Source organism: Saccopteryx bilineata, chromosome 11 (genome assembly GCF_036850765.1).
Source record: "Saccopteryx bilineata isolate mSacBil1 chromosome 11, mSacBil1_pri_phased_curated, whole genome shotgun sequence".
Classification (NCBI taxonomy): Eukaryota; Metazoa; Chordata; class Mammalia; order Chiroptera; family Emballonuridae; genus Saccopteryx; species Saccopteryx bilineata.
This window is the reverse complement of record NC_089500.1, coordinates 55,203,516-55,225,925: the sequence shown is the minus strand read 5'-3', so window position 1 is coordinate 55,225,925 and position 22,410 is coordinate 55,203,516. Positions and strand designations below refer to the sequence as shown.

General features: G+C 41.6%; 1 protein-coding gene across 1 annotated transcript in view; it reads left to right on the top strand.

Moving 5' to 3' along the window:
- Positions 1–22,410, top strand: part of LAMA1 (laminin subunit alpha 1) — a 222,495-nt gene that overhangs the window by 124,222 nt on the left and 75,863 nt on the right. Inside the window, exons 18-25 of the mRNA XM_066247114.1 lie at positions 2,516–2,602; positions 3,242–3,453; positions 16,619–16,725; positions 17,042–17,222; positions 17,850–17,986; positions 19,122–19,358; positions 20,436–20,579; positions 21,175–21,354. Of these exons, the coding sequence (XP_066103211.1) occupies positions 2,516–2,602; positions 3,242–3,453; positions 16,619–16,725; positions 17,042–17,222; positions 17,850–17,986; positions 19,122–19,358; positions 20,436–20,579; positions 21,175–21,354 (1,285 nt within the window). The remainder of the gene's footprint in view (positions 1–2,515; positions 2,603–3,241; positions 3,454–16,618; positions 16,726–17,041; positions 17,223–17,849; positions 17,987–19,121; positions 19,359–20,435; positions 20,580–21,174; positions 21,355–22,410) is intronic.

Here is a 22,410-nt window from a genome sequence, read left to right as displayed (position 1 = left end):
TCCCGGAACACATCCTCCTCCCCCGTATTCCCCTCAACATCTCCCTTACCCCCTCCAATAGCGCCCTCCCCCCTTCCCTTCAGGTTTAATTCCATTCCTCAGTTCACATTGTTCCTTGGATTCCTCAAATGAGTGAGGTCATGTGATATTTTTCTTTCTCTGCCTGGCTTATTTCACTTAACATAATAGTTTCTAGGTCCATCCATGTTGTTGCAAAAGGTATTATTTCCTTCTTTTTCATGCCCCATAGTATTCCACTGTATATATGAACCACTGCTTTTTAATCCACTTGTTCACTAATGGACACTTGGGCTGTTTCCAGATCTCTGCTATTGTGAACAATGCTGCCATAAACATGGGGGTGCATTTCTTTTTTTTGAGTCAGTGATATGGTGTCCTTGGGATATATTCCTATAAGTGGGATGGCTGGGTCAAAAGGTAGTTCCATTTTTAATTTTTTGAGAAATCTCCATACTGTTTTCCACAGTGGCTGCACCAGTCTGCATTTCCACCAGCAGTGCAGGAGGGTTCCCCTTTCTCCACATACTCGCCAGCACCTATCATGTATTGTTTAGCTAATAAACACCATTCTGACTGGTGTGAGGTGGTATCTTGTTGTGGTTTTAATTTGCATTTCTCTAATGATTATTGATGTTGAACATTTTTTCATCTGTCTCTTGGCCATCTGTCCTCTTTGGAGAAGTGTCTATTCATTTCTTTTGCCCATTTTTGATTGGATTGTTTGTCTTCCTGGTGTTGAGATTTACAAGTTCTTTATAAATTTTGGTTATTAACCCCTTATCAGATGTATTGTTGAATATATTCTCCCATTATGTGGTTTGTCTTTTTATTCTGTTCATATTGTTTTTAGCTGTGCAAAAGCTTTTTACTTTGATATAGTCCCATTTGTTTATCCTGCCTTTTATTTCACTTGCCCGTGGAGATAAATCAGCAAATATATTGCTGCAAGAGATGTCAGAGAGCTTATTGCCTATGTTTTCTTCTAAGATGCTTATGGTTTCATGGCTTTCCTTTAAGTCTTTTATCCATTTTGAGTTTATTTTTGTGAATGGTTTAAGTTGGTGGTCTAGTTTCATTTTTTTGCAGATAGCTGTCCAATTTTCCCAACACCATTTGTTAAAGAGGCTGTCTTGACTCCATTGTATGCTCTTACCTCTGTCAAATATCAGTTGTCCATAAAGGTGTGAGTTTATTTCTGGGTTCTCTGTTCTGTTCCATTGATCTATATGCCTGTTCTTATGCCAGTACCAAGCTGTTTTGAGTACAATCACCTTCTAGTATAACTTGATATCAGGAAGAGTGATATCTCCCACTTTATTCTTCTTTTTCAAGATTGCTGAGGCTATTCGTGTTCTTTTTTGGTACCATATACATTTTTGGAATATGTGTTCTATATCTTTGAAGTATGTCATTGGTATTTTAATTGATATTGCATTGAATTTATAAATTCCTTTGGGTAATATAGACATTTTAATGATGTTTTTTCTTCCTAACCATGAACATGGTATATGCTTTCACTTGTTTATGTCTTCCTTGATGTCTTTTATCAATGTTTTTTAATTTTCCGAGTACAAGTCTTTAACCTCCTTGGTTAAATTTACTCCTAGGTACTTTATTTTTTTGGTTGCAATAATGAAGGGGATTGTTTCCTTAATTTCTCTTTCTGACATTTCATTGTTGGTGTATAAAAATGCCTCTGATTTCTGTGTATTAATTTTATATCCTGCCACCTTGCTGAATTCATTTATCAAGTCAAGTAGTTTTTTAACTGAGACTTTAGAGTTTTCTATATACAGTATCATATCATCTGCAAATAATGATAGTTTTACTTCTTCTTTTTCAATTTGGATGCCTTTTATTTCTTCTTCTTGTCTGATTGCTGTAGCTGGTTACCTTTAGAGCTTCGTTTGTCCACACCCAAAGAATTCCCCCCATGGGGATTCTTATTGGAAACGCCAGTGTATAAACAGACACAATCAGGGCTACTGTGGTGAAAATGGGAGGGATGCTCATCTGCCCCCTTACCTCTCTTTACAGGCCTCCCCAAGACTTAGGAATAGTTTGAAGGGACCCCGGTCAGCAGAGAGAGTCCTTTGGGAAATGTGATTACTGAAGTGTTTGAGCACGCGCCCTCTTGGCCAGTTGTGCCAAGAGTGCAAGCAGACCAGAGCCATGGAATTGGGAGGGGAGGAATTCAGAACGGGCTTCCTGGAGGAGGCGACAGCTGAGTTGGTCATTGAGGATCAGCTGGTGAACCTGGGCAGGGAGGAGAGAAGCCCACACTGGGTTCAGGGATGAGCAGGAGTAGGACTCAGGGAGAGTCCAGTGCCTGTAGGGGGGGGCTGTGAGGCCAGGGTCCTTGGGTTTTGAGCTAAGGATTGAAAACTCAATGAAAGTTTGTAAGGGCAGAAGTGGCAGAAATTAAGCACTTAAACTATTTAGAAGTTCTATACCATCCATTGGAAAATTGCACTCATTTCTACTGTTTTGACAGTTTCAGCCCCACCTGCCACCTAGATGACGGAGATGAAGTGGTCTGTGACCAGTGTGCCCAGGGATACTCAGGAACTTGGTGCGAGAGGTACACTGAGTCGCTCAACTGTTTTCCAAAAGTTGCATTAAAAATTACTCTAATGTAAATGATATGTGTTTATTTTTAAATGTGTAGTTGAGTGGTTTTAGAGTTTGGGTATGTAATTGTTATTTCATATATTAATAATTATAGATAAAAGCCAGTATATATCAATTAAAAAATTTATGGTGGAACTTTCTGAGAACTCCTTGAGCTTAATCTGAGTTCCCATCAATAACAATGGAATCAGCGAGGAGTCAGTATTTACTGTTCACACATTTAAATATCCCATACTCTGAATGATTCTGTGGGTGATTAACAGCTGTCTCCTGGAGCCTGGAAGCCAGAGTTGTCTGTTCCCTTCTATCCATCTCCGGCTGAGTCTGGCAGCCATCCTGAGGAGAGGGCCACTTCTCTGGGTGCTGGGAGGCCGGTCGGTTTGGCGGGGCCAGGTGCGGATCCCTTGGATTTATGGCTCGTTTTGGACGTTCTCCTCATTCTTAGTGAGTGAAGGAAATACGAGACTGCCTGAACTTGGAGTTACATTCCTTCCACAGTAAATCTTTCACAAGAGTCAGTCTGATTGATTAACTGTTCAGAGAACCTCTCTGGGTGGTGGGGTAATGTCCCTTTCAATCTTTTATGCAGATGTGCAGACGGTTACTATGGAAACCCGACCGTGCCTGGGGAATCCTGTGTTCCCTGTAACTGCAGCGGGAATGTCGACCCCTCAGAGGCTGGTCACTGTGACTCCGTCACTGGAGAATGTCTGAGCTGCATCGGAAACACGGACGGCGCCCACTGCGAGAGGTGTGCCGACGGCTTCTACGGGGACGCCGTGACTGCTAAGGACTGCCGAGGTGAGTGTGTGGGCTGTGAGGTCCTGCTCATTACTCCGGCCTGTGACGTCTCTGTGCACGTGCAGGTGTCAGAAAGTGCTGAGGGAGCTTCATATGAGGGGTGCCTGTGTTAATGCTGGATATGGACAGGAGACCTGAGCCGTCCTCATCTACCTTATTTTGGCTTGATCAGTTACTCTGCATGAAGGTCAGTGGCCTAGAGGAGGTGCACCCTTCCATTAGAGGAGACGTGAGACTTTCCAAAGGGCCGGGCAGTGTTCCCCGGGACTGAGATGAGGGAAGAGTCATGTTCTGAGGGAGATGCTAAGTGGTTTCATGAAGCAGATAGGGTCTCAGGATGTATTGTAGGAAGTAGGGAGACTCTAGCCCTGGAAACTGGCATGCCTTAGCAAGGGCCGGGAACCTTTTTTGGCTGAGAGAGCCATGAACGCCACATATTTTAAAATGTAATTCCGTGCGAGCCAGACAACGACCTGTATATGTTATGCATTATCCAATAAAAATTTGGTGTTGTCCGGAGGACAGCTGTGATTGACTCCAGCCACCCACAACCATGAACATGAGTGGTAGGAAATGAATGAATTGTAATACATGAGAATGTTTTATATTTTTAACGTTATCTTTTTTTTTTTTATTAAAGATTTGTCTGTGAGCCAGATGCAGCCATCAAAAGAGCCACATCTGGCTCTCGAGCCATAGGTTCCTGACCCCTGCCTTAGCGGTCTGTACCTGATCTATGGCCTCACATTGCTCTGCAGGGCTCTGCATAGGTCCTTGAAATAATGGACCAGGTAGAATCACTTACTGAGAAATGTAGATTTTCCTGTGCCCCAGATGACAAAATTAAAGCTTAAGGGTCAGTGTAGCCCTCATATTTTTTTTACACAGTTCTGGAAGGAGTGAAAGATTAAAAATGTCAATTATAATTTTTTGAATCATTTCCTATAGATGCTGAAGGCCTACTATGCTATTACAATTAGCAAACACAAGAGGGTGCTAGCGATACAGAAAAGATATTTTTACAAGCATGCATAAAGACATCAACAAGGTTTTATAACACTGAGCCAGCAGTGTGGCCAACCACCCTGACTGGTTATCCTATGATAGGTTATCACATTATATCTAATCATATAAGTACTTATAATAATTTGAAGGCCTTTCTGAGCAGTCAAAGTGATAATTTAAATTCTAGCCTTTAAATTAATGGTAGCTATTATAATTGCTAGTAATAGACATTTTTATTATTTTTATAATTTTTTATTATTGTTCTATATCAGTGTTGTCCAACAAAAATATAACTCACATTGCCCTGGCCGGTTGGCTCAGCGGTAGAGCGTCGGCCTGGCGTGCGGGGGACCCGGGTTCGATACCCGGGTTCGATTCCCGGCCAGGGCACATAGGAGAAGCGCCCATTTGCTTCTCCACCCTTCCCTCCTTCCTCTCTGTCTCTCTCTTCCCCTCCCGCAGCGAGGCTCCATTGGAGCAAAGATGGCCCAGGTGTTGGGGATGGCTCTTTGGCCTCTGCCCCAGGTGCTAGAGTGGCTCTGGTCGCGGCAGAGCGACGCCCCGGAGGGGCAGAGCGTCGCTCCTGGTGGATCCCGGTCGGGCGCATGCGGGAGTCTATCTGTCTCTCCTTGTTTCCAGCTTCAGAAAAAATAAATAAGTAAAAAATAACTCATATCTAATTTAAAATTTTTCACTAATCACATTTTAAAAAATTTATTGCCATGGAAAAGAAGAAAATCTTACCTTTTGTGACAACATGGATGGACCTGGAAACTATTATGTTAAGTGAAATAAGCCAGGCAGAGAAAGAAAAATATCATATGACCTCACTCATTTGAGGAACCCAATGAACAATGTAAACTGAGGAACAGAATTGAGACAGAGGAGAGATCAAAGGGACCAGAGGAAAAGAGAACAAAGGGAAAGGGGATAATAGGATGGGATAAACCTGAAGGGAAGGGGGGAGGGTGATGTTGGGAGGGGGGCAAGGGAGATGTTGAGGGGAATACGGGGGAGGGGGGATGCATTTGGGCAACACTAGAATCTATGTAAACAATAAATTAAAATCAGTAAAAAAAAAGTAAAGGTGAAACATGGGATTTTTAGAGCAGTGAAATTATTCTGTTTTGTATGATGCTGTAATGATGAATATAAGACATTAAGCACAGTAATTTTTTCAAAACCAATGGAGCTTTGCATCAAAAGAGTAAATCTTTATATATGCGTATTTTACAAAATTATTTAGGAGTTTAGAAATCCCATGATGGAATACAGAGTATGACCAAAGAATATAAATATATTCCAAATGTATGAAACAGCCTGACTAGAGGGGTAGGGAAATAGGGTACTGACCTAAGTGATTTTGGAAATGACAGGAGTCTGTAAGACTAAGGGCGAAAGGAATTCTATGTAAGTACCATTTCTCATGGGAGCAAATCTGAAACCACTATATTTGTACTTTACTGGGTGGAAGAATTAAATAAATGAATGATGGGTGATGGCAGCCAAGTTGTTGTTGGAGTGGGAGGTTACAGATAAGCAAGGGAAAGACACTACAATTATCCATGTTGTGATTGATTAGAGCTGGAAATATCAGTATGAACTCATGTTTAGCTTAATATAGGTATAAGTGGTTACCTTAGATACATACAAGATAGAAATATATATATATGGGTTAGCATCACACCTAAAAAAAAATACTGATTGATTTTTAGGAGAGAGGAGAAGGGAGTGAAAGATCAATTTGTTGTTCCACTTATTCATGCCATCATTGATTAGTGTATGTGCCCTGACCAGAGATCAAACCCACAACCTTGGCCTGCTGTGACAACACTTTAACCAACTGAACTACCTGGCCAGGGCTAGTAACCACATTTTATTTTTATTTATTTTTTAATTATAATTTTAATGAGGTGACATTGATAAATCAGGGTACATAGGTTCAGAGAAAACATCTCCAGATTATTTTGACATTTGATTATGTTGCATACCCCTCACCCAAAGTCAAATTGTCTTCCGTCACCTATCTGGTTTTCTTTGTGCCCCTCAGTAACCACATTTTAAAAAAGTAAAAAGAAAGAGATGAAATACACTTTAACAACACATTTTATTTAACCCAATATATTAGAAATACTATCATTTTGTCATGCAATCAGGTTTTAAAGTGTCAATGACACATTTGTTTTCTTTTTAATATTGAGTCTTTAAATTTCAGTGTGTATTTTATAATCTGTTTCAATTAGGAGGCTTAATTTTCAGAAATACTTGATTGTACTTAGATCACATAAAATTTAATGTTAAAGAAGTGGGTTCATATACCCAAGTTATTTAAACATTTGAAAAGTGCTCCATTGTGTAGCAAAAAGTCATTTTCCTTTAATACCTGCATTGACTAAACTGCTTCAGTATTTTGCTTTGGGGATAAAAGGGAATATACGAACTAGAAGGTCTTGGTGAGGAATGGAAGGTGAGAGGAGCAGGACAGGTAGCATTGGGTCTGGGTCCCAGTTCTTGGCCCAGGCAGCTGGGCTGGTTATGGATTGACACTGTCCCAGCTATTTAGTGTCTGAGCATTAATGGTTTTTACTCTTTTCTCATTTCCTCCTTCCCCATTCTTAGCTTTGATGAGATGAATTTCTACAACTGTTTTTTGGATATTTTTTTTTTATTTTTATTAAATTTAATGAAGTAACATTGATAAATCAGGGTACATATGTTGAGAGAAAATATCACTAGATTATTTTGACATTTGATTGTGCTGTATACCCCTCCCCCAAAGTTAAATTGTCTTCTGTCATCTTCTATCTGGTTTTCTTTGTGTCCCTCCCCTCCCCTAACCCCTCTCTCCTTCTTCACCTCCTCCCCCCCCCCCCCAACCTCCCGCCCCTGTTGCCATCACATTCTTGTTCATGTCTCTGAGTCTCATTTTTATGTCCCTTCTATGTATGGATTCATCTTAGTTTTTTTTTTTTTTCTGATTTACTTATTTCACTCCGTATAATGTTGTCAAGGTCCATCCATGTTATTGTAAATGATCCGATGTCATCATTTCTTATGGCTGAGTAGTATTCCATAGTATATATGTACCAAAGCTTTTTAATCCACTCGTCCTCTGACGGACATTTGGGCTGTTTCCAGATCTTCGCTATTGTGAACAATGCTGCCACAAACATGCGGGTGCATTTCTCCTTTTCGAGCCGTTCTATGGTGTCCTTGGGGTATATTCCTAAAAGCGGGATAGCTGGGTCAAAAGGCAGTTCGATTTTCAGATTTTTGAGGAATCTCCATACTGTTTTCCACAGTGGCTGCACCAGTCTGCATTCCCACCAGCAGTGCAGGAGGGTTCCCTTTTCTCCACATCCTCGCCAGCACTTATTCTGTGTTGTTTTGTTGATAAGCGCCATTCTGACTGGTGTGAGGTGATATCTCATTGTGGTTTTAATTTGCATTTCTCTAATGATTAGTGATGTTGAGCATTTTTTCATATGCCTATTGGCCATCTGTATGTCCTCTTTGGAGAAGTGTCTATTCATCTCTTTTGCCCATTTTTGGATTGGGTTGTTTGTCTTCCTGGTGTTGAGTTTTACAAGTTCTTTATAAATTTTGGTTATTAACCCCTTATCAGACGTATTGTCAAATATTTTCTCCCATTGTGTAGTTTGTCTTTTTATTCTGTTCTTGTTGTCTTTAGCTGTGCAAAAGCTTTTTAGTTTGATATAGTCCCATTTGTTTATCCTGTCTTTTATTTCACTTCCCCATGGAGATAAATCAGCAAATATATTGCTCTGAGAGATGTCGGAGAGCTTACTGCCTATGTTTTCTTCTAAGATGCTTATGGTTTCACGGCCTACATTTAAGTCTTTTATCCATTTTGAGTTTATTTTTGTGAGTGGTGTAAGCTGGTGATCTAGTTTCATTTTTTTGCAGGTAGCTGTCCAATTTTCCCAACACCATTTGTTAAAGAGGCTGTCTTTACTCCATTGTATTTCCTTACCTCCTTTGTCAAATATCAGTTGTCCATAGAACTGTGGGTTTATTTCTGGGTTCTCTGTTCTGTTCCATTGATCTATATGCCTGTTCTTATGCCAGTACCAGGCTGTTTTGAGTACAATGGCCTTGTAGTATAACTTAATATCAGGAAGTGTGATACCTCCCACTTTATTCTTCTTTTTTAAGATTGCTGAGGCTATTCGTGTCCTCTTTTGGTTCCATATAAATTTTTGGAATATGTGTTCTATATCTTTGAAGTATGTCATTGGTATTTTAATTGGTATTGCATTGAATTTATAGATTGCTTTGGGTAATATAGACATTTTAATGATGTTTATTCTTCCTAACCATGAGCACTGTATATGCTTCCACTTGTTTGTATCTTCCTTGATTTCTTTTATCAATGCTTTGTAATTTTCCGAGTATAAGTCTTTAGTCTCCTTGGTTAAGTTTACTCCTAGGTACTTTATTTTTTTGGTTGTAATTGTGAAGGGGATTGTTTCCTTAATTTGTCTTTCTGACTGTTCATTGTTGGTGTATAAAAATGCTTCTGATTTCTGAGTATTGATTTTATATCCTGCCACTTTGCTGAATTTATTTATCAGGTCCAGTAGTTTTTTGACTGAGACTTTAGGGTTTTCTATATACAATATCATATCATCTGCAAATAATGATAGCTTTACTTCTTCTTTTCCAAGTTGAATGCCTTTTATTTCTTCTTCTTGTCTGATTGCTGTGGCTAGGACTTCCAGGACTATGTTAAATAAGAGTGGTGAAAGGGGGCACCCCTGCCTTGTTCCTGATCTTAAGGGGATTGCTTTTAATTTTTGCCCATTGAGTATGATGTTGGCTGTGGGTTTCTCATAGATGGCTTTTATCATGTTGAGGTATGTTCCCTGTATTCCCACTTTGCTGAGAGTTTTGATCATGAATGGGTGCTGGATTTTATCAAATGCTTTTTCTGCATCTATTGAAATTATCATATGGTTTTTCTCCTTCTTTTTGTTTATGTGATGAATCACATTCATTGATTTACGAATATTGTACCAGCCTTGCCTCCCCAGAATAAATCCCACTTGATCATGGTGTATGATTTTTTCCATATATTGTTGGATCCGGTTGGCTAATATTTTGTTGAGGATTTTAGCATCTATATTCATCAGAGATATTGGCCTATAATTTTCTTTCTTTGTGTTGTCTTTGCCTGGTTTTGGAATCAGAATTATGCTTGCCTCATAAAAGGAGCTTGGAAGTCTTCCTTCCTCTTGAATTTTTTGAAATAGTTTGAGAAGGATAGGAGTTAGTTCTTCTTTGAATATTTGGTAGAATTCCGTTGTGAAGCCATCGGGCCCTGGACTTTTCTTTGTTGGGAGTTTTTTGATAACTGTTTCGATCTCATTTGGTGTAATCGGTCTGTTCAGGTTTTCTGATTCTTCCAGATTGATTTTTGGAAGATTGTATGTTTCAAGGAATTTGTCCATTTCATCTAGGTTGTCTAGTTTTTTGGCATACAGTTCTTCATAGAATTTTCTTACAATATTTTGTATTTCTGTTGTGTCAGTTGTTATTTCTCCTCTCTCATTTCTAATTTTATTTATTTGAGTCCTCTCTCTCTTTTTCTTGGTTAGTCTACTTAAAGGTTCATCAATCTTGTTTACCTTTTCAAAGAACCAGCTCCTAGTTTCATTGATCCTCTGTATTGTTTCTTTAGCCTCTATGTCATTTATTTCTGCTCTGATCTTTATTATTTCCTTCCTTCTACTACTTTTGGGCTTTACTTGCTGTTCTTTTTCTAATTCTTTTAGATGCAGGGTTAAGTTGTTTATTTGAACTTTTTCTAGCTTCTGAAAGTGTGCCTGTAGTGCTATGAACTTCCCTCTCAGCACTGCTTTCGCTGTGTCCCATAAATTTTGAGTTGTTGTATGCTCGTTGTCATTCGTTTCTAGGAATTTTTTTATTTCTTCTTTGATCTCATTCTTAATCCATTCATTATTTAGCACCCTGCTATTTAGTTTCCATGTGTTTGAGAATTTTTTAGCTTTTCTGCTGTGATTCATTTCTAGTTTCATGCCGTTGTGATTGGAGAAGGTGCTTGATATGATTTCAGTCTTCTTAAATTTGTTGAGAGCACTTTTGCGCCCTAACATGTGGTCTATCCTAGGGAATGTACCATGAGTGCTTGAAAAGAATGTATATTCTGCTGCTTTAGGGTGAAAGGATCTGAAGATATCTATTAAATCGAGTTGATCTATTGTTTCCAATAAGTCTGCTGTTTCTTTGTTAATTTTCTTTCTTGAGGATCTATCTAGAGATGTTAGTGGGTTATTGAAATCCCCTACTATTATAGTATTGCTGTTGATCTCGCCCTTTAAATTCATCAAAGTCTGTTGTATATATTTGGGTGCTCCTATATTAGGTGCATAGATATTTATAATAGTTATATCTTCCTGTTGGATTACTCCCTTTATCATTATGTAGTGGCCTTCTTTATCTCTTACTATATCCTTTGTTTTAAAGTCCAATTTGTCTGATATAAGTATTGCTACCCCAGCTTTTTTTTCATTTCCGTTTGCATGAAATGTTTTTTTCCATCCTTTTACCTTCAATCTATGTGTGTCTTTTGTTCTAAGGTGTGTCTCTTGTAGACAGCATATGTATGGGTCCTGTTTTCTTATCCACGCAGCTACCCTATGTCTTTTGATTGGATCATTTAATCCATTTACATTTAAGGTTATTATTGATATGTAGTTGTTTATTGCCATTTTCTTCTTTAAAGGTGTATTCCTTTTTTTGCTATATTCTTTTCCAACTTTGATCTGTTTATAACAGGCCCCTTAACATTTCTTGCAGCGTTGGTTTGGTTGTAATGAATTCCTTGAGTTGTTTTTTGTCTGGGAAGCTTTTTATTTCTCCTTCGATTTTAAACGATAGCCTTGCTGGATAAAGTAGTCTTGGTTGTAGGTTCTTGTTCTGCATTACTTTGAATATTTCTTGCCATTCCCTTCTGGCATCAAGTGTTTCTGTTGAGAAGTCAGATGTCATCCTTATGGGGGCTCCTTTGTAGGTGATAACTTTTTTTTCTCTTGCAGCTTTTAATATTTTCTCTTTATCGCTTAGCTTTGGTATTTTAATTATGATGTGTCTTGGTGTAGGTTTCTTTGGGTTTCTCTTTAATGGAGTTCTCTGTGCTTCTTGGACTTGTAAGAGTTTCTCTTGCATTAATTTAGGGAAGTTTTCAGTTATGATATGATTGAACAAAGTCTCTATCCCTTGTTCTTTTTCTTCTTCTTCAGGAACCCCTATAATGCGGATGTTATTTCTCTTCATGTTGTCACAGAGCTCTCTAAGTGTTTCCTCTGACTTTTTGAGTCTCTTTTCTCTTTTCTTCTCTGCTTTCATGCCTTCATTCCAGTTGTCCTCCAACTCGCTGATTCGATCCTCTGCTGTATCCATCCTGTTTTTAATTCCTTCCATTGTGGTCTTCATTTCTGATATTGTATTTGTCATCTCTGACTGATTCTTTTTTAATATTTCAATATCCTTTTTTATACTTGCTATTTCTTTATTTAGGTTTTCAAACTGCCCCTCCATTGTTGTTCTAAGATCCGTAAGCATCCTTACAATCATTATTTTGAACTCCGCATCTGGAAGTTTGATTATTTCCATATCACTCAGCTCATCTCTCAAGGGTGTCTCTTGTGGTTTCATTTGGGTTGCACTCCTTTGTCTTCTCATAATGGTGTTTTATTTGTAGAGTTGCTTGAGTCTAGGCTTGGTGTTTTCTGCCTCCTGTTTTCAGTTGTGTTATTTCTAGGTCTTCTTGGATTGGTATCAGCTATTATTTGTAATCCACTTTCGGATTTGGGCAGCTTTGAAGTCTTGATTTGTTTGTTTTCTTAACAGGTGATAGTCTTGTTAACTGATCTCAGCAGGGGGCTTCCTTGAAACTGTAGCCAGGAATGCTGTGGGTGTAACCTGAGAAGCTGAAGGTCTGTTCCACCAACTAATCTCACTGGGGGCAGGGTTTTTTCTCAGCTTCAGTAGGGGGAGGTGTATCTCAGATCTCCATGGAGACCTGAGTTACTGCCCCTCCTCCCCACTTCTTGTTTTCAGCTGTGTCTTGTTGCGCTGATTGGAGCTGGATAGATGTCCGGAGATCTCTGATCCGGAAGCACTTCAGCTCTGTTTTGTGAAAGGTTCAGTCCCTCCCCCAGCTATGGCCGCCTCCAGCACGAATGAGTCAGCTTTTTTATTTCGTTTCTTGCATACCTTAGCCCCTCACAGTCTGTCCCTCTCCTTGTCCTTTCCACTTGGGAGATAAGCTGATCTTTTCAACCCACCTTGCTCCCTGGTCGCCAGGTAAGTGGCTGTGAGCAGTAGTTTCTGCTCTTTTTCCTCTGTGAAATCCTCTCTGGGCTCTCAGCCTCAACCCCCCCCCTGCCGTTCCTGTAAGCAGAGGAGATTCAGGCACTCCTTACCAGGTTTATTGTGGCTTCCTCTTTGCTCCTTGGTTTTTGCAGTTCAGTGTTGGTTTTTCATGCTGATTTTTCCTAAATTGATTTGTATTCCAGTTTGGTGTTGAGAGCTGGGCGTCTGTGTGTCCGCCTACTCCGCTGCCATCTTCTGAGCCTCTCTGTTTTTTGGATATTTCACTAGCAATCCTTCCCGATCTATTACAGGGTCCCTCTTACGGGCTTCCCAGAGAACACTTCCACACACTAATGTAATACCATATTTTATTATACTAGCCCAAGTAAAAATCCTGATACTTGGTATCACTGACATGGGGAGCCTTATGGAGTTGCTGGGAAGGTGTTTGAACATTTAGGAGTTCAGGAATTGGGGAAATAACGGAAACTGGAGAAGTGGCTGGTGTCACATGGTGGTTGAAGTGGTGGATGTGGATACAGTTGTCCAGGGCTAAGGGTGGCGCTGAGAGACAAAACGGTGTGGAAACCCTACTGAGCTCTAATGTGATGTGAAATAAGTATGGTTCTTATGAGAATTAAAATATATGTAGAGAAGCTGGCAGTTGGTAACCGGCAACTATTTTAAATTAGTATTGGCCCTGGCCGGTTGGCTCAGTGGTAGAGCATCGGCCTGGCATGCAGGAGTTCCGGGTTCAATTCCCAGCCAGGCCACACAGGAGAAGCACCCAACTGCTTCTCCACCCCTCCCCCTCTCCTTCCTCTCTTTCTCTTCCCCTCCTGCAGTCGAGGCTCCATTGGAGCCAAGTTGGTCCTGGGCACTGAAGATGGCTTTATGGCCTCTGCCTCAGGTGCTAGAATGGCTCTGGTCACAACAGAGCAACGCCCCAGATGGGCAGAGCATCGCCCCCTGGTGGGCATGCCGGGTGGATCCCAGTTGGACACATGTGGGAGTCTGTCTGACTGCCTCCCCGTTTCCCACTTCAGAAAAATACAAAAAGAAAAAAAAATTAGTATTATTTATAACATGAACAACATTTTTATTAATAACTGCTATTTTAATTTCTATTATAGAAGGATACAGAAGCTGTGTGACCTATGGCGAGTTACACATCTTCCTAAGGTTTACATTTCATAATGAAGAATAGAGAAAATCGTAGTGCTTTTCTCCTAAGTTTGTTACAAAGGTTAAATGAAATATTGCCCGTGACATGACAGGCATCAACTGACCAGCACAGAGCATACTAAACATGATTTGTTATTGTGGTCATCAACGTCTTGTGATGATCATACTCACAGTGAACTTTGCAGTTTCCCCAGAGGAAGGAGAAGCTGTAAGTGAGACACAGAAGGGAGGCGCAGAGGGAAGTAAGTGAGAAATAGGGAGAAACCAAAGGGTAGAGGTCCTGAAACCTTGGTAAGAGGGAGGTTCAAAGAGAGAGAGTGTGGTCAGAGGGTCCCCTAGCATAGAAAGCCATGGCAAGAATCTGCTCACTGAGTTTACACATGGGAAGCCCCTGGAGACTTTAGGAGGTGTGTCTTAGCAGATAAGGGGCCCCAGAGGGCACTGGATGGTGCCTGCTAAGGAGAAGGCTGGTGGAGAGGACAGGAGCACTGGGGAGATGGACCCTTGGGAAGAAAGTTGTGTGTGTAATGTTTTCAATGGGAGACGAGAGCTGTTGGATGCTGAGGAGTGTTTTAAGATATAAGTTTTATTGTTATTTAGGCATGGCAAAGCCAGCAGATCAGGTGATGACTACCACTGAGAAGATAGTTTGTTGCTCACAGATGCCAGGAGGAGGGGACATATAGCAGCACGTGAGCCTTTATTGTGGTTTCCTCAGAAAGGCAAGGGAAGGTCAGGGTAAACAGGTTTTTCATTGGTGGGTCTGAATAATTTCAGCAGCCTTTGGGGCATAGGGGTTTCCTTTAGCTGTCTGAGGCATGGCCCAGGGGTGATGGGTTAGGGCAGGCGGGTGGCGGGTGGGAAGCGGGAGCCCAGAGGAACTTGTGGGCCCTGGTTGGTTTACATACGAGAGGTCCTGTGGCTTTCACTGTCTCTAGACGTTGATCAGCTCTGGGAGGGATAGGCTCTCCAGTCTGCCAGGTCTCAGAAGTCAAAGCATCAAAAATACAGGGGGGAAAAGGCATGTTTGATGTAAAGAGTTAGAGGAGTGTTGTTCAGTTCTGTCTTCAGGAATGGACAGAGCATGAATGGGCAGTAGTGTGTGGGCCCACAGCACTGGGCCCGCCTCCGCAGGGGCTGTTCGCATCAACCCACTCACAGCAGAGAAAACCTCCTATGAAGAGAGTCCCCAAGCCTGGCCATAATCAGCCGAAAGGCAGAATTGCACCACCTTCTTCCTGACCTTCAGCCTTCCAGCATCCCACGGCTCTGCCTCCCCTGCTGCCAAGTGTGCTGGGCTGGAGATCATTTGCAGTTTTTCTTTTCTTTTCTTTTTCTTCCATATGATGGACATGGTGCATATTCTGAGTGCAAGCTTTCATAAACAGTATATGTCGCTGGGATATTTTGTCAGTGAGCATAGCAAATATTTTAAGGGAAGTCAATATTGGCAGCCGTGGGATGCATACCAATTAAACATTTTCTTGGACTCATTAAATTGCATCACTTTGAAAAGGTGGGGAGTTTTATAGCTTTGATCATCTATATTGTAATTGTAGATAAAATTGAAAAGTCTGGCCTGAAGGTAGGTATATTAGAACTACAAATGACTCATGAGTTAGAAAAAGGAAATATTATATAGGTTGGTGTAAAGAAGCTTTAAAATATTAAATAAATATAGACATAATAGAAATGAAAGAAAATTGCTAAATTGATTTTGAAATCTCTTATATTTTTTTAAATGAAGATTTGTGGAGGAGATACCCTAGTGGGTCATTTTAAAAAATTTCAAAGAATTTGTGAAATTGGTCAAGTTAGTTTGCTAATTATTATTGTAATAGCTTCAGTAGTTTATTTCTCTGTGAGGGTTTCCTCTATCAACTTTATTTTGGCTTACTCTTCAGAAAAATACTAAATATGTGAAGTTATTGCAAAGTAATATATTTATTTATTAATATTTATTTAAATTTTACTGATTGACTTTAGAGAGAGAGAAATGGAGAGAGAGGGAGAGACATCATTTATTGTTCCACTTATTTATACATTCATTGCTTCATTCTTGTACCCTGACTGGGGATCGAACCCACCACCTTGGCTCATTAGGACAATGCTCTAACCCAGTGGTCCCCAACCCCCGGGCCGCGGACTGGTACCAGTCCGTGGGCCATTTGGTACCGGTCCACAGAGAAAGAATAAATAACTTACATTATTTCCGTCTTATTTATATTTAAGTCTGAACGATGTTTTATTTTTAAAAAATGACCAGATTCCCTCTGTTACATCCGTCTAAGACTCACTCTTGACGCTTGTCTTGTAAGTTCGACAATTATATTTAAAAATACTGCAGTTTTTACGCCGGTCGCATAATTTTATTTTGTGCATTTATCCGTCCCACCCTAAAGGCTGGTCCATGAAAATATTTTCTGATATTAAACCGGTCCGTGGCCCAAAAAAAGATTGAGGACTACTGCTCTAACCAACTGAACTACCTGGCCAGGGCTTATTTGTTTATTTATTTTTAGTTTTGCGATTTGAAACAGGAATGTTTACAGATTTTCCTTTGGGGATTAAGGGAACTTATCCAGGAATAAACACAATGTTTCTGTGTTTGTGTTAGCCTGCGACTGCCACAAAAAAGGCTCCCTTTCTGACATCTGCCATCATGAGACTGGACTGTGTGACTGCAAACCACATGTGACCAGATGGCAGTGCGACCAGTGCTTGGTAAGATCCCTACTGGTCATTGCATGCAATTAAAGCATTTGTCAGCAATGTCTATCGTCGGCACATTAACGTTGGTCCAAATGAAATAAATCTGTGACTGCTGGAAAGAGCTAACGCCCAAAGCACAACCGTTTGTGTGCTAATAATCGTCCTTATCTGGAGAGGGGTGTGTTCAAGTTCCCAAAGGAATGATGTCACGAACACTTTCTTACTTCTATGAAACATCCTATGTTTGATTTGGATAACATCCTAATATTATCGCTCACTCTTTTAAATGTATTTTGGCTTCCACAATTCGGCCCCTTCTGTGACACAGCATGGCTATTACGGGCTGGACTCAGGGCGTGGCTGCCTGCCCTGTCACTGCAGCCCGTCGGGCTCCACGTCAGATGACTGCACGGAAGAAGGCCAGTGTCGCTGCGTACCAGGTGTAGCTGGGAAAAGGTGCGACAGGTGTGCGCGTGGCTTCTATGCCTTCCAGGATGGTGGCTGCACACGTAAGCTTTTGAATTCATTCCTGAGACTTCATCGTCATCCCCAGACTTTCCTTTGAGCCCTGCTTTGACTTAATTCTGTTAAAGTTCTTTCCCTTTTCCTCTTTTTAACATGTAGTGTCTTATGCCTTTTATTCTGTTTTCCTATTCTGGGTCCATCCATAAGCTTTGGCCAGGTTCTACTAATTGTGTGAGCTTAGGTTAATTCCTTAGCTTCACTTAGCTTTAGTTTCCTCACTTGTAAAATGGGGAAGTTAATTATAATCTCCATCCAGAATTTATTTTTAAGGATGTACGTTGTCTTTAACACAGCATTTGACACACACACAAAAATGCTTGAGGAATACTACTAGCTTTATCTCTTCTTCCCACTTATCCCGGTTTTCCCGGTCTTTCTGTTTCTCTCTGTGTGACCCGATGATCAGTCTTCCAACATCATCCCTTGACTGACAGGAGCAATCACTTCCCATGAGACACAGAGGGGTCTTAGGTCTCATATAGTCTCTTTTAGGAACTAGAAGAATGATTTAGATTATCAATAAAAGAGAAATAACTTGTAGCATCAGCTCTTATCCCTTCAGTTGCACCAACGGTCCTGACCCGTGGCACCACCATCTGTCTCTGCCGTAGCCTGCGCCTGCGCTCACACGCAGAATACCTGCGACCCAGCGTCGGGGGAATGCCTCTGCCCCCCTCACACTCGCGGCATAACATGTGGAGAATGTGAGGATGGATTCTGGGGCTACGACCTGGAGCTCGGATGCCAGGTGTGCTGTTGTCTCTGCCTGTGCTTTCCTGAGAATTGCTTTGCAGCAAGTTTCATTCCTTCTCTTTGATCTGTTCGCTTGACTGTCACCTGTTGAATAGCTATATTTAAAACATTATAGATGGTAGGACTCAAAGTGAAAAAAAAACACCTGGCATGCTTAAAATACATTATTTTAAATTTTCTTCAAAAACCTAACTGTGGAATTGATGGTTAGAAGATCAAAAATTGGCCCTGGCCAATTGGCTCAGCGGTAGAGTGTTAGCCCCAAGTGTGAAAGTCCCAGGTTCGATTCCTGGTCAGGGTACACAGGAGAAGTGACCACCTGCTTCTCCAGCACTCTCCCTGCCCTTTCTCTCCCTCTCTCTCTCTCTCTCTCTCTCTCTCTCTCTCTCTCTCTCCCTCTCTCTCTCTCTCTCCAGCCTCCCATAGCCGCCATGGTTCATTCGAGCAAGTTGGCCCAGTCACTGAGTATGGCACCGTAGCCTCTCCTCAGGTGCTAAAATATATTGCTCATTTGCCAAGTAATGGAGCAATGTCCCCAGATGGGCAAAACATCGCCCCCTAGTGGGCTTGATGGGTAGATCCTGGTTGAAGCACTGCAGGAGTCTGTCTCTCTGTCTCCCCTCCTCTCACTAAATAAAAATAATAATAATAAAAGAAGATCAAAAAAAATTTTTAGTGTCTTTTGAATATATACTGCAATGTATACTATGTTGAGGACAGGGCATAAACCACTTATTGGGGGGAAAGGGTTATGTCCAATCTTCTAGGGTTCTAGTTTCTTATGTAACTTTCTTCAGTTTAAAACCTAGATATAGTTTGTGTTTTGAAAATTACTTGGGAAAACTGCTTGGCTTCTAAAATCATGTTACTGGACGGTGTGGACATATGAAGCAGATTGATTTCAGGTCACAGTGCTGGCCCAGAGTGCTTGTGCCACAAAGCGCACAAATGCCTGGCAGTGTAGACCCTGCTTTCTGTTGGCATGTGGCCACATGAATCTGTGCAGCATTGGCAAGAGAGATCGACGCATTTGTATAATTTCCCATTTTGGATTTTCCTGTAATTCATATGTGTGTGCACTGTGAAAATGTATAAGCTGCCTTTTTTTTATTTAAGTTTTTTTCTTTCAGGCCTGCCGTTGCAGTGACGAAGGGTCAGCCAGTCACCGGTGTGATGTGCTCACTGGCCATTGCCGATGTAAGCCTATGTTTGGGGGACTGAACTGTGATCGGTGCTCCCTGGGTTTCAGAGACTTTCCAGACTGTGTGGCCTGTGGCTGTGACCTGAGAGGGACGTTGATGGACACCTGTGATGAGGAACGGGGTCTCTGCAGCTGTGCACAGGGAACTGGTACCTGCTCTTGCAAGGTATGGGTCCTCGGCGCTCCACTCTCCTCCTTTCCCCCACTGTGACTTTCAGGCTTTTCAGTATTTATAAGTAGTAATCATCCCTGGTTAGTAATCAACCCGCTACCCCCTGGCTTCCATCTCACCAGACCTAGGAAAGGACCAGAGAAGGTTGCCAGTGACCTCCTTCTAACAAAGCATCATGGTTTTAGATGGGTCTCATCTGGAGTTCACACTACCTTCCAGACCTTAGTTTAAGTCTGTGTATGTTCTTATAGAACTATGGATGATTCTTTAAATGGAACTTTTACTGGTTATTACAAGTGTCAGATGGCAGAACTGATTTTAAGAACACTGAGTTTTTTATTGTGTGTTCCAGTTGACGAAGTAGTGACTTGTCTTGGATGTACAGGTAAAATATAACACTGGGTTAAAGAAGATATTTGAATTTAGATCTGGCACCTAGTCATTTTCTTGTATGTGCTGGCTAAGCTAGAGAAAACTGGTGTTTCTTATTTTCCCAGGAGGTAAGATTTCAACATCATGTTTCATTCCACGTATTGTTATTAATATTCCCATTATGCTTTGTTAGAAGGAGGTCATTGGCAACCTTCTCTGGTCCTTTCCTAGGTCTGGTGAGATGTAAGCCAGAGGGTAGTGGTTTGATTACTGACCGGGGATGAGGAACGGAAAAGTCATATACATACTGGGAACATCAGTGGATATCTCTGGCTTCCCATATTCGTGATAGCAGCTCTCATTACAGATGGTCTGACCAAGAGGGAGCTGGCCATGGTCTCCACCCTGACTGGTCACCAGAGTCACCTGGTACCTCCGTGAGAGTCTCACCAGGGAATCTGTATTTTCCTAAAGCTTCCTCGAAGATTGTGATCATCAGCTGTTGTCTGGGAATCACTGACTGAGTTTTTGAGAGAACTCATCCTCAGAGGTTAAGGAATTTGCCTCAGAAAGAGCTAATTCAGGGATGTTTGTTGATCCAAAATTACTTTTATGGTTTGGTTTGTTTCATTTCCGTTTCTTCAGAAATCATGCCCCCCTACCCAGGTAAAAATGAGTCTATTATATTTTCCCCTTTAGGAGAACGTCCTTGGGCTTCAGTGCGACCAGTGTCGAGTGGGCACCTACGCCCTCCGTGCCGACCACCCGCTGGGGTGCACCCCGTGCTTCTGCTTTGGGCTGTCACAAGTCTGCTCAGAGGCAGAGGGTTATGTCAGGATGCCAGTAAGTTAAGCATGAAGCTCAAACGTTCTGTTTTTAACCCCTCTCTCCTTGGGAGTCGGATGAGGGTAAAGAGAAACAGTCAAGTTCCTACATTCAAGTGTGCTCTTCTGGCATCAGGAACACTGAGAAACTTACTTGTGTTCATTACGAATCAGAACTCTGCTTCTGCTGTCCAGAGAAATACGTGGAACCGGAACTCAAAGCATTCAGCGTTGCTCCTTGGCTAACTTATCAAAAGCTTTAGATGGAGAGAAGATAAAACACAACATCTCGACAGTCTCCTCCATGTAACTGAATACTGTCCCCCATTAGCAACAGTGTGACCCTAAATGTGGTAGCTGAAAACATGTTCAGTTCATTTTCATCTTGATGTTTAAGTTTGAAGGAAGAGTTTTTATTATTTCCTGGGGTTTGTTTGTTTGTTTATTTATTTATTTATTACTTTTGCTTTTTAAAAATTCTTACTCTTCTTCCATTATTCCTGTTTTAATCATGAAGCTTCTTGTCTATGGGATGATGGTAGAATCTGACATCTCAAAGGTACGGAGCTAATTATTCATGTTCTAAAGTGCGTTTTCCTTCTTCCCATGACTAGATAACGCTGGTCTCAGATCAGCCTCTTCTGCGTGTGGTGTCACAGAGTAACCTCAGGGGCACGACCCAAGGGGTGTATTACCAGGCCCCCGATGTCCTTCTGGACGCGGTGATCGTCAGGCAGCATGTCCACGCGGAGCCGTTTTACTGGCGGCTTCCCGGGCAGTTCCAGGGAGACCAGGTGAGGCCCACACCCAGCCTGGAGCCGTACACACTTCTGGGGCTATGGGCGTCATTTGAATCCAAACAGACTGTGCTGGCTTATTGTTAACTGAAGAGGTTATTAACATCTTCTTCTGAGTGGGGATGGAGAAGTTAACACAAACTTCTTTTGAAGTCTTTTAAAATTGAAATCATGTTCTTCTGTTTCTTTCTTTTTTTTTTTTTTTTTTTGCATTTTTCTGAAGCTGGAAATAGGGAGAGACAGTCAGACAGACTCCCGCATGCGCCCGACCGGGATCCACCTGGCATGCCCACCAGGGGCGACGCTCTGCCCACCAGGGGGCGATGCTTTGCCCATCCTGGGCATCTCCATGTTGCTACCAGAGCCACTCTAGCGCCTGAGGCAGAGGCCACAGAGCCATCCTCAGCGCCCGGGCCATCTTTGCTCCAATGGAGCCTTGGCTGCGGGAGGGGAAGAGAGAGACAGAGAGGAAGGCACGGCGGAGGGGTGGAGAAGCAAATGGGCGCTTCTCCTGTGTGCCCTGGCCGGGAATCGAACCCGGGTCCTCCACACGCTAGGCCTCTTCTGTTTCTTAAAGCAGTCAGTCATTCAACAAATATGTATTGCTTTTACTCACATGAGGTCCACACAAGCCTGGGTGGTGCTGGGCCTACGAAGTCTTTCTCAAGAAATTGTCACCCGGTGTGGCGTTTGGTTTATATAGACATCGGAATCTGTGTGTGTGAATTCACCCTGATCTTTCACATGTATAAATATACATCCAGTGAGCCTACAGACATAGATAACTTGTAATTCAAAGGAGCTTAAAAAAAACTGGGACCATTACTACATTGATTTGTCGTTCTGGAGCTTACCTTTGTTAGCATCAGCCGGAGGAACTGGGGAGGTGATGGATGTGTCTGTGGTTTTGATAGGGTTTCACAGGTATAGACTGATCCCCAAACCTATAACGTTGTCGATATTAAATATGTACAACTTTTTACAGCCAATCATCCATTAATAAAGTGGTTTAAAAAACTTTTCTTATAGTCCACATATGAGTGGCAATGGAGT